The sequence below is a fragment of the Camelus ferus genome, chromosome 33 (assembly GCF_009834535.1).
Source record: "Camelus ferus isolate YT-003-E chromosome 33, BCGSAC_Cfer_1.0, whole genome shotgun sequence".
Lineage (NCBI taxonomy): Eukaryota > Metazoa > Chordata > Mammalia > Artiodactyla > Camelidae > Camelus > Camelus ferus.
This window is the reverse complement of record NC_045728.1, coordinates 7,054,489-7,071,628: the sequence shown is the minus strand read 5'-3', so window position 1 is coordinate 7,071,628 and position 17,140 is coordinate 7,054,489. Positions and strand designations below refer to the sequence as shown.

The 17,140-nt window shown below is 43.6% G+C and overlaps 1 protein-coding gene across 3 annotated transcripts in view; it reads left to right on the top strand.

The window, feature by feature from the left end:
* The window catches only part of SLC37A2 (solute carrier family 37 member 2), a 43,089-nt gene that overhangs the window by 4,617 nt on the left and 21,332 nt on the right, over positions 1 to 17,140 (top strand). Inside the window, exon 2 of one of the 3 annotated variants that reach the window (XM_032472741.1) lies at positions 9,590 to 9,739. Coding sequence is in view for 2 of the 3 variants with exons in the window: in XM_032472738.1 (XP_032328629.1) it covers positions 15,115 to 15,173 (59 nt within the window). In the remaining variant the exon portion in view is untranslated. Of the gene's footprint in view, positions 1 to 9,589; positions 9,740 to 14,165; positions 15,174 to 17,140 lie in introns of those variants that run through there. The other 2 variants (XM_032472738.1, XM_032472739.1) reach the window with 2 other exon arrangements.

Below are 17,140 nucleotides of genomic sequence, written 5' to 3'. Positions count from 1 at the left end.
TTGCCCTGGGTAGAATATCCAGCACAATGTTGAATAGGAATAATGAAGTGAGCATCTTGTCTCGTTCCTGATCTTAAGGGGAAAGCATTTAGTCTTTCACTATTATATGTGATGTTAAATGTGGGTTTTTCCTGGATGCCCTTTATTAGTTTGAAGAAATTCCCTTCTATTACTAGTTTGTTGAGTGTTTTGTTTTTTTAACACGAAAAGTGTTGGATTCTTTCAAATGCTTTTTCTGCATCTATTAAGTATGTGTGTTTTTAGTCTTTTTTTTTCTATTAATAAGTTGTATTGATTTTCAGATGTTGAAACTTTTCATTCCTAGGATAAATTATATTGCTTTTTATTTGTTTCTTTGGTCTTATACAACACATTTTTTGTTTGTTTTGTTTGGTTATCTAAAATAGATGAACTGACTTGTCTGACATCAAGTCATTGGTAAAGTAATGATGGGATTAGATCTTACATAAGACCTGGGAAATTTCAAGTCTTCTTCCTATAGGTTCAGTTTATGAATATAAATCTTACTTGAGAATGAGTATCTTTTTGCATTGTAATTTGTTTACGTGTGGACAGTGTCTAATGACTTATTCCTGTGGGGTTAGAGAATGCTGGGATAGCTAGCAGCTACCACAGAGGAAGCCTGAGTCTCATGACCCTTAGTGAGATAGTACAGTGAATCCTATTTGGATGAATGTACTTTGGAAAGGAGCCTCCATGCTAAGAGTTTACCTGAATTTCTGAGTATCTAAATCATAGTAGGGGGAACAAGTTCTACAAGTTTTCTAAATTAACAGGGACCTATAAGGAAGAAGAGGCCTGAAGATAAGAACCAAGCCTAAGTGAGATAGATTTTGATTTCTGGGTGGAAAAAAAATAGGATCAAATTAAATTTGGACCCCCTATTTCAAATATGGTGGATGGCAGACATGAAAAGTGAAAAATGATTGAGTAATAATGAACACTTTCTTCATTAAAAAAAAAATTTAAATTTTTTTAAAAATTGAAAGAAAAGAATGAACACTTTCCTAGATAGCTATTTCATTTCTTTACTCTCTTCAAACTTCCTATAGGTTTTCCCTTACACTCAATTCTCAGCTGGTCACAATGTTTTCTGTATCACTGAAAGACAAGCAGTCAAAAAGAACTTTCCTGCACTCCCACCATCATTTCTGTCTACCTATTTGTCAATGTTAATTCTTGTTATTGTGGATGAACTGTTTGTTCTCCTATCTTAAGCCTACTCTGACTTGGGCTGGACTCGATTCCCTCTACCTACTGAAGGACGTTGCCTCAGCATTTCTTCCCCTTCTCTTCTGCATCATAATTTTTCCGTGACTACTGGAATACTTCCTGTCACTATATAAACTTGCTATATTTCTCCCAACGTAGAAACCAACCAACTGGAAAGAAGAGAGGAAAAGAAAGCTGCCAGATACCTTTCTTTACCCCACATTCTCCTTTAGCTGCCATCGAACTTCTCTGTTTCTCTTTATAACAGAACACCTTGAGTTATATACTTCCTGTTCTCATCACATTCTTTCTCGAATACATTCTACTAAGACTATTTGCCTTTACTTCGTCAATGAAAGTGCTCTTTTCAAAGTCATCAGTGACTTCCACATTGTTAAATCCAGTGATCATTCTCAGACTTTATCTTGACCTAGCAACAGAATTAAACACAATGGATTACTCCATTTTTCTGAGGTACCGTATCACCTGGCTTCCACAAGACTAAAGCTTTTGTCTTTTCTTCCAGCTTTCACTGGCCATTGCTTCTTAGTTTCTTTTGCTGTGTTTTCCCTATCGCCAGTCTTTTGATATTTGAGTCCCAGGGCTCCGTCCTGAACTTTTCTATCTACACTTGCTCTTTGAGTGATCCTTTTTAGTCTCATAGCTCTAAATATTATCTACATGCTGATAATTCCCACAGTTATGTATCTGGTCCAGACCCCTCCCTGAAACTCAGAACTGTTTTAGCCCTAATTGCCTGCTTGGCATTTTCACATCATTGGTTTCCCGCAGATTTGCTCTCTCTGCACTCTTCCCATTATCAGTGAGTAGCCATCCCATTTGTCTAGTTACTGAAGCCAAAAACCTTGAAGAAATCATTGACTTTCCTCCTTCTCCCTCTTTCATCCTTCATCACTTCATCAGCAAATCATGTCAGCTCTGCCTTCAAAATATATGTCCAATTCACATTAGTTAGACTGCCAGACACCTGGTCCAACCACCATCCCCTCTCTCGTGAATTACTTTAAGAGTTCCTAAGTAATCTCTACTTGTACCCGTGTACTTTCTCAGAAAGCAGCCAAACTTAGCACATCCAAAACCAAGCCTTCTGATTCCCACCCTCTGTACACACACAAACATTCTCTCACACCACGCACACACAGACACCGAACAACAACAACAAAGATCTGTTCCTCCTGCAGTCTTCTCCTTGCTCACCGAACGACGACTCCATCCTGGCCACAAAAGAATGGAGTCAACCTTCACTCTCGTCTTACAGAATCCACATCCAATCCCGGTTGGCTCCACCTTGAAAATACTTAAAATACAACTATTTTTCCCGTATGTGCCCTGCTACAACCCTAATCTAAGCCATTATTCTCCACTTGAGTTATTGGAATGGCCTCCTGGTTGGTTCTCTTGCTGTATTTGCCCACCATAGACTGTTCTTAGCACCACCATCAGAGTGGTCCTGCCAAAGTAAAATAAGGTCACATCACACCTCTGCTCAAAGTCGCCTTTGTCCGTTTCACTGAGGAACAGCCAGAGTTCTCACAGTGTCACGCAAGGCCCTGTAAATTCTGGCCCCAGTGACTTCTGAGGTGCTCTCTCCTCCTCCTCTGCTCGCTCGTTCTGCCGGGGCTCACTGACCTTGTACTTCAGTAGACATTCCAGGGACTCTTTTTGCTCCAGGGCTTTATCATTTGCTGTTTTTCTGCCTGGAGACACTTCTCCCTCAGATAATGTTTGGCTCACTTTATTACCTCCTTCAAGCCTTTATTCAAGGGTATCTTAATTAGAGGGTCTTACTGACCATCCTGCTTTAAAATGTGACCCTCCTGTCCACCCTCACACTTAGGTGCGCCCTACCTCCCTCCCCTGCTTTATTTTTCTTCACAGTACTTACGGCTGGATGACACTCTTTATGTTTTACTTAATGTTTATTTTCTTCCTCTCCCCACTAGATTATATACTTCATGAGGACAGGGATTTTTGTCTGGTTTTCTTCAATGCTCTATCCCCAGTTCTTAAGACTATGCCTGGCACACAATACGCTCTCAGTAAATATTTGTTAAAAAATACACAGATTTGAATTTTTAAAATTCCAAATGTTTCTACATGACTGGTAGTTTTTACCTAATGTTTTTGATCTTTAAAGGTCTTTAGACATCATTTTAATTTGTTTTTCATTCTTTAATTGCAACTGTGATTTGGGACAAATAATTTCATTTCTCTGGGATATAGCTTTCTGTAAGTAAGAGGGTTACAGTAGGTGACCTTCAGTCTCCCCTGAAGCTCTAACATTCTGTGAATTTAGTAATTGTGTTTTATGTTTTTAACCTCACAAGTTTTCAATTTTATTTGCTCTTCATGCTGAATTGTGGACTCTTGGTACATTTTACTTGTAGATGGTGAGGTGGCATCAGAAAAGTCCATCCTCCTCTACTCTGACTCCAACACTGATCTTGTTATCAGAATAGATGCAAGCTCAGTGGGTCACCGTGGAATAGCAGGGCAGAACAGGAGGATGTAGGAAAATATGGGCATATGTCCAGCAGGAGGGGCACAACCCCAGAAAGGCTCAGCTGTGCTTTCCGCAGAAGGGAACTCTATGAACTTACAGAATATGTATGTGAGAGAGGCCGTTCCAGGATGACGGTAGTAGCAGAGGATATTCATGTACTAGGTTCCGTGCAATAATGATCCAAAAGCTGATAACGTGATGTATTTTCCTGGGTAATCCAACCTAAAACACTCACTTCCTCTAATTGCTTTGGTTTAATGAACTCTGTGTCCTCTCTCTTGCGTTATTCAAGTATTACTTACCCTAACCTCTTTAGCCCTTTTTATCAGGGGCAGGAATACGATTGTCAACACCTGTATTGATTTCCCACTAGGTGCAAGGCTAGAAACTGCTGCTTTCCTATCTTCTAACCATGTAAGATATGATAGGTGGCAGTTATTCTCTCTGTTTACTTACTTGGATTCTGGTTTTGGTAGCAAAATATTTCCTTTATTTCCCTCTAAGTGTAGTAAGCATAATTTGCTTTTTGGCCCATCTTGGTCATTTTTCCATGCTTCTCAGGAAAGAAGATTTGGGAGATTGGAAATATTATAGAGGAAGGTGAAAGCAAATGTTCTCCTGGCTTGGTAGGCCCATTCTGCTGGGCGAAAGACTCTGAATATTTGACTTAGATTTTGAAAGCTCTCTTTAAGTTGGAAATGAATGGTCCATCTCTGGTCTTGTTCTCAGTATTAGTGACCGCTATTAGAGGCGTGTGCCAAGGAGGAGACGTCAAATCATTTCCTTTTGATTAAGACAGTTTGGTGGTGTGCTGCAGGCGTCATCGTCCCTTCCAGGTCCCAAGATGAGCTCACCCTTGGTAAATGTTATCACTCAGTTCTTCCCTTAGATTCTCTGCCCACCACAGAACATCTACAGCAATCATTAATGGATAAAACTATTAGACACTGTCATCATCTGAACCCGTTAATTCATCTTCCCATCACTAAAAGTGGGAGAGGCAGATGTTGCGCCTCCTGATGTGATGTAGTAGGAACCACATGGTGCCCTCTATGAAATATTTTTGCCCTCCCCCCCAAAACTGAAATTGAACATCATCAAGCCTTTAAATCTTTTTCATCTGGGTACTGAGAGAAATTTAAGTCCTACTGCTCTAAGGAATCCACCGTATATAGTAAATTAACGTCTTTCCAATTCACTTGAAACCAAGTCCCCCTAAAACCCAGTTCCCGGCTGAGTTTATGATTAACCTCTTTATCTAAAACTTTATTCCCTTTCTTGTCCCCTGGCCCCTCAGGATTGAGGAGTGTCAAAGAAAAGAGGGGATTGAAACCAAGCAGGATCCTGCAGGGTCCTCCCAGATTCAAAAGCCCCTCTGTGTCCCCTGTTTCTTGTTTGTAGAAAAAGGCTTTAGTTCCCTAGGCCTTCCCTGAGTTCCAACGAGCAGGCAGGCTCAGGCAGTTAATAATTAGGGAAGTAAGGGAATGCAGAAACAAAGGAAAAGCGGTCAAGAAGCAATAGTTTAGCAATAAAACAGAGTCCTAGTTTCTTTCCAAGGGATGTACATTATGATCTGACACACATTTTTGAGTTGTTCTGCAGGAGCCAAGTCCTCCCACCCAGGTGGAGGATGATGACTGAATGCTGAGCACAAGCATGTAGACCCCAGACTATTTGGAACCGGAAGGTTGATGATTAAGATTCCTGAAGCATCACCCCTTTACCTCACTGCCAGCAACCGATCAGAAGGAAGTCCATGAGCTGATCACACACCCTGCAACCTCCACCCCTAGTGTTGCCTTGAAAACCCTTCCCAGAAAGCCATCTTCAGGTCTTCTGAGCATGAGCCACCCCATACTTCTTGCCTGGTGACCTGCAAATAAACACTGTAATTTCCTTCATCACAACCCGGTGTCAGTAAATTGGCTTTGCTGCATGGCGAGTGAGCAGGCCCAGGTTGAGTTCAGTTCCACACTTAGAATGGTACTAGTTATGTCCCATCCTTGGAAGAAAGTAATCTCTCAAATTATTCTCCATGTTTTCTGGTTTAGATGAAAACAATATGTAAAGAGAAAAGCCATGAGGATTCCATTTACAGGAAATAAAGAGAGGGAAATAGTTATACCACAAGAAAAATCCAGAGAATGGGTCATTCTATAGGAAAACTGACCCAGTTTCTTCCACAAGCTTGAAGTTTAAAAATGGGGAGGTGGCTCTAGATTAAGACAGACTTATAGAGGCAACAACCCTCAAATATAGTGTGTGGACCTTGTTTGGATCCTGATGTGAAAAAAATAAACAGTCTGAAAAAGGTGTTTTTGGAGCAATCGGGAATTTGAATAGAGTCTAAGCTATTCATTTTGTTAGGTTTACCAATGGCATTATAATTATATAAGAACAAATCTACACAGAGATGGATACTGACGTACACAGGAATGAAATAGAATGTATGTTTGAAAAAAAATTTGTTTGAAATTTACTTTAAAATCAACAAAATGAATACAGGACAGAAATAGACTCATAGACAGAGAATACAGACTTGTGGTTGCCAGGGGGTGGGAAAAAAATAAAAAAATTAAAAAAAAATCAACAAAATGAGACAGGTAGATGGAAGTAAGTGTAGCAAAAGTTTGATAGTAGTGAATCTAAGTGATGGCATATTGGGGTTTCATTATGCTATTCATTCTATTTTTGTGTATGTTTAAATTTTCTTAAAGGCAATTTACATTAAAAAGCCTTGGGCCTGTAATAACCTTGTTAGCACTACAACTGTCCTTCCTTTCCCTGCCCCCCCTCCCCCAATAATAGGAGGTGTAGGGAGGAAAGTAGTGCCCCATAGTTGTGGGACTTCTGACATGACAGTTATTATCAAGTGGTGATTAGAACACAGAGGCTGCTGCATTTTGTGGCCTTTCCATAAGAAAGACTGGGCACCCAGTCTCCTGGTTTTATAATCTGGTGAATTCCCAGGTATAGAAAAGTTGAGAAGATCAGGGCTCAAAGACCATGAAAAAGGGTAGAAATTACGAAAAGAACAAAATGGTAATTTAGTAAAAGAAGCTTTGAAATCTTAGGATGAGAGTAAGAATATGTGGTTCAATTTAGGGATGGGAAAAGTGATATTTCCATCTTGCCTCTGAATAGAATCTTCTAGAGATTTAAACATTGTTTTTTGTTGTCAAAGTTCTTTCTTGCTCTGTCTTCAAAGGCCCTACTGCTATGGGATAGTTTGTGCAGAGGTTAAGGTCACGTCACAGGTTAAATTCTGGTTCTACCACAGATCAGCTGTGTGACCTTAAGCAAGTTACTCGAACTCCGTGCCTCAGTTTTATCATCTCCAAATTGGGGATGATAATAGTACTTACTTCATAGAGTTGTGAGAATTCAGTGAGATATTTCAGACATCCATTTTGACCTTTTGTAAGAGGAATAGTTTTCTATGTAACTAGGTTATGATGACATTTACATTTGATTTACACTTGGGTATTTTATTTTATTCATTGCGCCATCCTACCCTGAGCCTTCTTACCACCAAAACCAGGCTTTTTTTTTTTTAAGGTGGAGAATCATGGGAAGAGAGTTTGCCTAGTTGCCAAATGGATGGGTGTGTCATTTAAATTGCAAATTAGCACACCTTCATTGCTAAACCAGAGAGTGAGATAATGTTTACCTTTAAATTCTTCCTGGCTTTTCAAAACTGTGTAGGTATCCTCATCTGACAGGATTCACCTACCCTATTACATTGCCAAGTTTGAGTTTTGGTTCAGCTGGAGGAGGGACATGGTAGCACATGGTTTCCCCAGGTGGGCACTGTGTTTTCCCTAAGGAGTTCAAAGCAATTGCCATAGAGCTGTCCAACCCATCTTTTCCTGTCACTCATTGGGACCTTACATCCTACACATGAAACCTGGCTCTCATACAGCTCTGTCTTAGGGTTCAGCGTCAGGAGTCTTTTTCCACATCAGGTAACTCTGTGTTCTTACCTTACTGGTAACTTGGGTCAGGGATAGCAATGAGGGGAGACCAGAAACAGAGCTGGGATTGGGGGGGGGTACTACACAGACATAAGGCAAGGGACAGGTTGAGGCTGAGACTAATGATGGAGGATTAAGGGGAAAAACGAGTTTGAAGAAGAGCAGGATTGGAGCTTGGGCCAGTACAATAGGAAGCAGTAGTTTAGCTGGACATGGGTTTCTGAAAACTGTGGAGGTGTTTGTTCCTAGTCTAGTAGACTAACCATGTAAGTGGCTCATACTCTAGTGTCTGCACTAAGTAATAGTCTATAGTGAGTATAGTGGCTCACCTGGGAGACCCACTCGTGAAGGAATGTCGTCGGACACAGAAAAACAATGATAGCTGGAGACTTGGTTAATGCTCTGCTAAATATGTATTTTTCTATTACATTTTCTGAATCCCTTACCTACTCCTCCCTCTTCACCATTGGCAAAATGCAAATGTATAGATTAATAATCGTTAATGAAACTTAATTTGACTCCAGGAGTAACTTGCAATTAGATCCATACAACTATACACCTCGCCTATCAAGGCAGCACAGGACAGGAAATTTGTTTAGGCTGTGTTATGTTCTATGTGACATACAGGAAATGGGCCGTGATACTCATTTCAAGATACATTGCTTTGATACTTGGTAACTGATGAGCCAGCTATCCCAGTTACCATCATGCCTCATGCTCCTGTGCTTGCCAGGAGTCCTTCATCAGCTGAGAAGCTGGGACTGTAAGCCTTGCCAGGCAAGATATATAGGGAGGTTTCCTGGGATTGGTTCCAAATTGGAACTGCTCCTACGTGAGTCTCATAGGATTGAGTCAGGCCTCTCCTTGGGACTCTAGGATGCTGAGTGCTGGCTAATGACATTGGGTCAGAAGAGTCCCTTAGGATTAACAGGCCTATTGTTTGCCTGAAATATCCTTCCAATCCTCAGTCTTAAAAGTTTGCTCACCCTTAAGGCAAAGTGTTAGTTACCACCACCTGCTCTATGAAAACTTACCTGATTTCTCTTAATCAGAAGCAACTATTCCTCCTGCCTAACCATAGTATACTACTTGTAATTCTATGTACTACATATTTTTTCTGACTTACATGGTAATTGTTTATATATGTTAAAAGATAATTTTCAGAAAAAGGTAAAAATCTCTCATACAGGTATTAAAATGAACATATGTTAAAGACTTAAACCCATAAGGAAAATAAGCAGATGTTGTAACTGGTTCCAAGGAAAAGTAAAAGAAAAAATACTCATGGATAAAGGAATGTTGTGAAAGTTCAAATGGAGACAAAACTGACTTTTTTTCATAGTTATTTATAATTTCTGAATTGTAAATTAGATCAACTACAGGCTAAAATCAGATAACCTGGGAGGGAGTCCTCTAGACAATAATTTTCCACTGAAGCATAAAATTTTTTCTATAGCCTCCTTTGTTTTGATCAAAAATGGTCTCAAAGAAAGACTATTCTGAATCGCAACCTAAGGCTGGTCTGATTACTGGGTCTGATTATACACGTGCATGAAGAGTGTTAATTTATGATACAGGTCTTCTCAAGTTCACTTTGCGGGAAGTTTTCATAAGGAATTTCAGATTTGACTTTTAAATACTTGTTAATTAACCAGACTGTGTAGTCATTCATAGTTCATCTATGATTTTCAACCTGATGGGATTTTTAATGTTGAGGTTTGTGTGTGTGTGTGTCTTAAATCTCATTCTTTGCAATAAATAGAGGAGAACTTTATAATATTTGAAGGATAAAGTGATAAAGCAACACAAAGATTTTGAAAGAAACTAATGAATTTTCTGTTTTTTGTTTTTTCCCTAGGGGTGCCCCAGCATGCTCTCCTCCCTCTGGCTGAAGCTCTGTCATTGTAAACTGGGAAGAACCTGTCCACACCTATTAGAAGGAATGGGGAAAAAAGTTTAGAAACAGTGCTCAGTCAGTAGAAATTACTTAAGCACATTTTAGCATAAGGTGAACATTTATTTCGACGATATTTATTTCTGAAGAAGGAAGGGCTTGGGCCTGAAAATAAGCAGTTCTCTGAAGTACTAGGATTAGGGCTCTTTCTCCCGGGAATTTCAGTCTCGGACTTGATTCCTGCCTCTTGAAGCCTGTTCTTTACATAGTTTACAAGGAATGCCAGCAGTGTGCTAGGAGCTATGGGTCTGAGGCCAGTGCTAAAGCGTTTTGTGGAGAAATTCTAGGGGGAAGGTATTGCTGGGTCAAAGGAGATGTTAAGAGTTTTTCCAGATCCGGTGCCTGCCTTTGCCGCCAAGGACATCTGAGGGTAGCAAGAGTAACTTCAGTCTTTATTTAGTGGGACTGGTTTGTTTTTTCAGAACTTTAATCTTATTAGTAAACTTTTCCCTACAAGACCGTCCAATTCTTGCCTATGAAAAGCATCAATAGTTCTTTGAAGTCACATGCTTCTGACTTCTAGACCCAATTTCCAATTTTCCTCTGTCCAACCTGTTCTCCCTGTTTCATTCCTCTTGCTTCACAATGGTGCAATAAAACTGTATTCCCAATTGTAGATATAAGAGAGCAGCAGTGTAAGGCAGGGAAGCATTTCCATAGTCACCCCAGGGGCCACTGAGCAGGACTCTGATCTGCGTATGGAGTGGCCTTGGGGAGAACTGGTATCTTATCTTTCCATCATCATCACTATGTGATTCAGAACATGACTGTTCTCTTCCATAAGCTTAAATTTTCTTGTCTTAGGAATGGAAAGAAGTATTACCTTGCAGCCATTAAGTGGTACAGAGGAAGGTGTTAAATAAAAGCAGTTGGAATAATTTGGAATCTAAGGAATAATGCTGAAATCTGTACTGGTGAAGGCAAATTAGGTATTAACTTGAATTCACATGTCCAGCTGACCTAGTACCACAGTTTGTTTAACTATTCACCTACTGAGGGACATTTTGGTTGTTTCCAGGTTTTTGCTATTATAGATAAGGCCACCATGGACAACTGTATACGGCTTTATATGGATAGAAATTTTCATTTATTTGGGATAAATGCCCAGGAATGCAACTAATGGGTTGTATAGTGAGTGTGTGTTTAGTTTTTTTAAGAAAATGACAGCATGTAGTTGGATCATGTTTTCAATCCTCTGCCAGGTGAGTGGTAGAAATCCAGGTTTCCTACTTGTCCGCAGTCAATATCCCTGCAGGTGGTGGAGAAGGCACCTCATTCCTGCTTGGATAGTGGGAGTTCTGGCTCCTGCTGGACCTCCACTGACACCACCCCGATGGGAGTGGGAGGAGGCCTCCCATTGCTCCCCGTGCGACCTCCACTGACCCCCGGGTGGTGGAGGTGGGAGGCTCATCACCACTGGAAGGTGGTGGAAGTCCTGGCTTCTCACGGGAGTTCTCTGACACCACCCTGATGGTGGGGCTAGGGGGCACCTCATTACAGCCAGGAGAAAATGGAAGTTGAGGCTCCCCACTCTGTCTTTGCTGCCAGAATTGGGGTGGGGCTGCAGTGTTTTCTGTGGTGTTTGGTTGGAGTAGGCCGCCCCTTTCTTGATCCTTTAGCTAGATGGCCAGCTTTCTTGGTGCTTTCCCCTTTTCCTTTCTGTCTGTGCCATTGGTGCTTCTGGATTGCTGGCTTCTCCAGCACCCAGTCCAGGATGAATGAAGCAAAAAGCAAACCCAGACAAATAACTACTATGTGTTTCCTTGGATCTCGATGCTCCTAGCTAATCTTTCTTCTCTCCACTTTCAGAGTTTTCTTGTGTTCTTGTATATACAACCCCCAGAGTTTTTAGCACTTAGCAAGAAGGGTAGGGAGAACTGAGGCTCTTTGATCTTGGCCCAGAATCAGAAGTCTGACAAGGCCTTTTATTCTTTCTCCTTTTGGGGGGGAGGGGCGTAATAGGGCTTTTTATTTATTTATTTGTTATTTAATGGAGATACCAAGGATTGAACCCAGGACCTCATCCATGCTAAGCATGTGCTCTACCACTGAACTATATCCTTCCCCCGACAAGGCCTTTTAAATGGCCATTTCTCCTCTAAGAACATAAATCCGATCATGTCTCAGCCTTTCTTGAAAAATTCCTTTTCGTAACACCCAACTGTCCAAAGGACAAAATCCCAACCCCTTAACCTTGACTTTTACGCCTCCTTACCACGAGTAACAACAGCCACATCTGCAGCTCCTCACTGGAGTGTATACTCTTCAGCTACACAGAATTTTTTGCACCATTTCTTAAATACACCATGCTTTGTCATGCTTCGCTTACCTGTCTCCTCCTCTCTACTTGGCATGTGCCTAGCTATACTTCACATCTGCTCCTTGTAGTACCTACTGCGAAGACTTTCAAGACTCTTGCAGAGTTCTTTGATCCTTCCTCGGGGCCACCATAGCAGTATGAACCTCTCCCTATAAGCTGTGTCTGGCTGGAGTGACTCTCTTCTACTAGGGCTCTCTGAGGTGGAATTACGTCTCTTTACATCTCTGTCCCATTCAGCTGTGCCTTCTGTAAGATCAGGGGCTGTGCCTGTCTTCGTCATCAATGTATCCTCAGTGTCTAGCACTGTGCCTGGCGCCTAGGTGGCACTCAATAAATGTTGGTTAAATGAATAAATGAATGAACCGTTACTTTTAGATACTAGAGCAACCAGAAATTGTCCTCAGACTACCTGAGACTGCCTCCCTTTTATCATTACTACATGTTCCTTTTTATTTTTCCCCCGGAACAAGCTGACTTTGGGAGACCATAATAATCGAACCACGTCCCCAGTCTGCTTCACCCTTCCTGAGGACTGCCTCTTTCAGGTTGTCTTTATGTGTATCTTTATATAAACCAGGGGCGACACTTGTTGCGATGTCTAGAAGGGCCTACACAGATAACTGGCTACCCAAAAAGTCCCATGAATGGTCAGTGAAACTTGCTGGCAGTAGAACTGGTATTTGATGGGCAAAAAGGCCCTTACCTGCCAGCTCCTGTTTTATGAGTGTCTGATACCTCAGCCATAGTAAGCATTTTTGACAAATTATAGGGCTCCCCACCATAAGAACTAAGGATCTTTTCCTTTAGTGTCTGACTCAATAGCTCATCCCTTCCCTGCTTATTTCCTTCAGATACTGCTGTCCACACCCTGCAGGGCTTGAGGAGGTGGTGCGTGAGGGGAGCCAGATAACAGGAGGGTGAGTCCGGTCTGGAGAGCTTGTGTATGTGAGTGAAAGAAAGATCCCTCTTTGCCGGTCCCCCGAGCAGCAGGAAGCAAGACTGTCAGCTCGCCCACAGGAGCAAGCAAAGAATATAGGTAGGGGTGTCCCTGCGGCCATCCGGGCCCCTGAACAGGATATATGGCTGAACGCACAGGAGGTAACCAGGACAAGGCAAAGACTGTCTCGGCGCTGGCCCTGCTCCCAGCCGCTGGTTGGCACGGCATGAATAATAGCCGTACCACCACTAGGGCATATTCTTAATGCCTCTCTGAGAGTTCCAGTCCCAGACAAGGATGGTCCCCGAGGGGCACAAACATGTCTTCTCCAGAGGGGGACGCAAGAAGAGTGGTAATGAGTCTTATTCCTTGGCTTCTCTCTGTCTGAAATGGAAAGATAGATGCTCCACACTACTGAAGTCTGGATAGCACCTCTGCAGCCCCAGAGATGGGCTCTGTTCCCTCGGTTATGTCCACAACCTCTTCCTGGGCTCCCGTGGAGCATCAAGTAACTTCAGCTGCTTCTGTGGCTCATTTGTTTTCTAGCTTTATCCTTCCCTCTAGGCCTTTGGAAACAAGTAGCTGTCTTCCTGGTAATATCAGCTCATTGTTCCAGTTTATTTTCCACCCTTAATCTGCCTTCTTTCAGGTCGAGTATCTTTTGGGTGTTACTGACCCCAAAGCTGTCCATCATACATTCTGGGACAGCAGGTGTCTGCTGGGACTGTCCCAAGCAAACCAGGATGTGTGGTCACCCTTCCCGGATGGTTAATGCCCACTGCTGCCTATCAGATTGGAGTGAATGTGCATCTAGGCACAGCATGTGGTGTGAGTAAAGACAGGGCTCGCCGCTGTCAGCTGTGCTCTTCCTCTGGCCTTTCAGCTCTCCATTCCTTACACACTCTAGCCAGGCTCCTTCCTCCTCTCCTCTCTCTCCTTTCCTTTCTGTTCCTTTCCCTGCTGCCCTCTGCTTGTTGCTGTCTTCATTTCTGCTATTGGACTCCTGCCCCCCTTGACTGCCTGGCATTAACGGAGGGTTTTACAATTCTGTTTACCTCTTTTTGCTTGATTCCGGGGCTGGCAGCGACCAAGTTCACTCTCCTGGGTCCGAAGCTGTTTGGTGTAGTTGTTGCTGCACTTCTCTGACCTTGAACTTCAGGCCTAGGCACTCCTAGGATTGAGGGGCAGGGTGGGGTTAGGGCTGAAACCTATTTTTACAGACACATTCCTAGTTTATCTTCTATTAACGATTTTATTCTCCAGGCAAACGCTTCCCTCTCCACCCCTATATAAGTCACCCTTGGGTTCATATTCAAAGATCTTACAATAACTGCTTTTTACAGGTGGAAACATATCCTAGAAATCTCCAGGCTAGAGGCCTGAAGGGCACTTTTAGGAGCACGGAATTCTGTGCCGCAGATTGGCCCTTCACTGCTGCTTGGCGGCTTCCTTCCAGTAGGGAGAGCGCTTTAGCTGTAGGGCTGTCTCGGCGAGGGTGGAATGGGGGCGCAGTCTCTCTGTGAGTCCAGAGTGGTAGGTAGGGTCCCGTTTGGCTCAATGCAGAGTCCGGAGTCTGAGTGGGACAGAAAGTCCCTGTTGGTTGCCTAGGAAGTTACATTTGGGGCCAACATTGTATCTCCCTGAAACACCTGCGCTCCGAGGGGGCGCCTGTACTCAGACCAGTATCTTGTGGAGGACCACTGGGGGTCAGTCCTCGCCCTCCTGCGTGCCTCAGTTTCCTAGGCTGTGCCAGGGCCACTGCTAATCAGGAGAGGAGGGCGCTGCACGAGCAGCTGTGGGCAGACGGAAGGTCACACAGATTACGTCTGGGATCGCGGCTTTCGGTTCCCCGGAGGGAAGTGACCCGGAAAGTGCAGGCCCGAAGATGGAGCCTCCAGAAACTCGGAGGGCTGTGGGTCCCTAGCCCAGAAGCAAAGCGCGAGAAAACTCCCGTGCTAGCAGGCGGCGGCGGAGGATGGGCAGTCAGTCAGTTTGCGCCGGAGGGCGGTCAGGTGCAAGGGGGCGGGGGCTAAAGGCCACGGGTTGCGGGGTCAGGGCGGGCCGGCGGCGGGGCATTTAAACCCCTCTGGCTGCCAGCTCCGGACGCGTGCCCAGCCCTGCACCCTCCTTCGTCCGCCTCCTCTGCTTTGCCTCGGGTACCGGCTGGGCAAGATGAGGTCTTCCTTGGCTCCCGGCGTCTGGTTCCTCCGTGCCTTCTCCAGGGACAGCTGGTGAGTAGGGCGGCAGCGGTGGGCGCGCGGCCCAGGAGCAGCTCCCCGCCGGCCCTAAGCGCCCGGGGCCAAAGCAGCCTCCTTCGGGAGACCCGACGGGAACGGCCGGGAGTCCCAGGGCGCTTCGGGAACTCTGGCAGGATCCGGCCGGTCTCCTTCAGCGGCGCCGGCCAGGGAGATGGATGGCACGCACTCCCTAGCTGACTCAAGTCCCCCTAGACCTCGCTTTCCCCGGGACGCTGTCCCTTTGCGTCCTCATCTACGCACACGCTCTGGGGCAGACCTTCAGAGCGCCTCACTTTCCTATCACTGAGCACCGGGGGTAGGGGGCGGACTTGCAGGCTAGGAACGGAAGCCAGGGTGTGGTGGAGTTGCTGAAAAAGTGATCACTGGTCATTGGAGATGTTGAGTGTCCCTTTTGGTCCTTTTAGCCCTTGGATAACACCAAGACCAGAACCCAGTGGTCCTGGGAAATTGCACTGAGGGATTCCCGGCCCTGAGAGAGACACCAGGGGAGGGCATACCTCTCAGACCAGAGCGGCAGCTGCTCCTCAGCCGGGTGGTCACCCCAACAGTTGGCCTGAGGCTTCCAGAATAGTTCTCCTGACCGAGGAGGCCTGAGGAGGCCATGGACATGTTGGGGTGTGGGGCGCAGTGGAGAACTTTCAGCCCCATCAGAGGCAGTTTGCTTGGTCTGCACAGTGTTTTTTGTTTTGTTATTTGTTTTGTTTAATTTTATGTTAGTTGCCATCATTTACAAATTGTGAAACTTGTCATGGATAGCCAGATTCCTGGCTTCTCTTGCAAAACAGACGATGTAGCAATATCAGGCCTAAATTCCCAAATTATATCAGTAGGAGATGAGGAGTCCACTTTAGCTGGGGTACGAGCTCTCAATATGACCACTTGTTCCAGTTTTAAAACAAAAGATCCTACATTCCCAGCTTCCTCAGTCCTGGGCAAATCAGAATGGTCACCAGAGGCACTTTCTAACTGGTGACAGCCCTCACTGGGGACAGTCCTCATCACTTCCAGCCTTCCTCACTCACTTAAATTACTTATTTGGTCCTTTTTGAGTTTAGGACTGATAAAAGATATTTTTCAGGAAAAGATAAGATCATGACTCTCACAATGATGTAAAGATGAACATGTGTTAAAAAGATTTTATTTCACTCATAAATGAGGGAGCCAGGAGATGTTATAATTGGCACAAAAGAAAATCCAGGGTGGGGAGAAGGGAGAGTTACTCTTTAATGGGTGCAGAGTTTCAGTTTGGGAGGATGAAAAGTTTCTGGAGATGGATGGGGGTGATGGCTGCACAACAATGTGAAGGCACTTAATGCCACGGAACTGTACACTTTAAAATGATTAAATCGTAAATTTTATGTTACATACTGTTTTAACACAATTTTAAAAACAGAGACTACGAAGAACATGCCCATTTATAAGTCAGGAATATTGAGGCAAAACTGGTTGGAAGGAAAGACTATTGAAACTCTATCATTTCATAGATATATTTTGTATGACTTATCAGTTACTTACTCTTTCAAGCAATTCCAGGTCAGTGGAAGGTGAGATTCAGATAATTTGGAAGGGTGTCCTCTAGGCAATGCATAGTTTTCCAGAGAAACACAACTTTTTTTTCTACAGTCTGCCCTTCTGTGATCAAAAATAGTCTCAAAGGAAGATTATTCTTGATCACAAAATAAGGGGTCAGGTAGGGAGGAAAAGGTATTTACAAATGTTTCATTTCAGTTTGCAGAGTCTTCTTAATTGTTATGGGTTACAGGTATCTTAAGAAGAAAGAGAAAGGGCTTCCTTATGTATTCAGAAAATTGAATACTATAACATCAAGAGTATTCCAAACGTAAATGACAACTGGTTCATTGCATCATATGTGAATAATTCTTATTCTGCTGAATCTTGGGTTAGCAACCTCATAAACCTGTCAGCTTCTTTACTGAAGA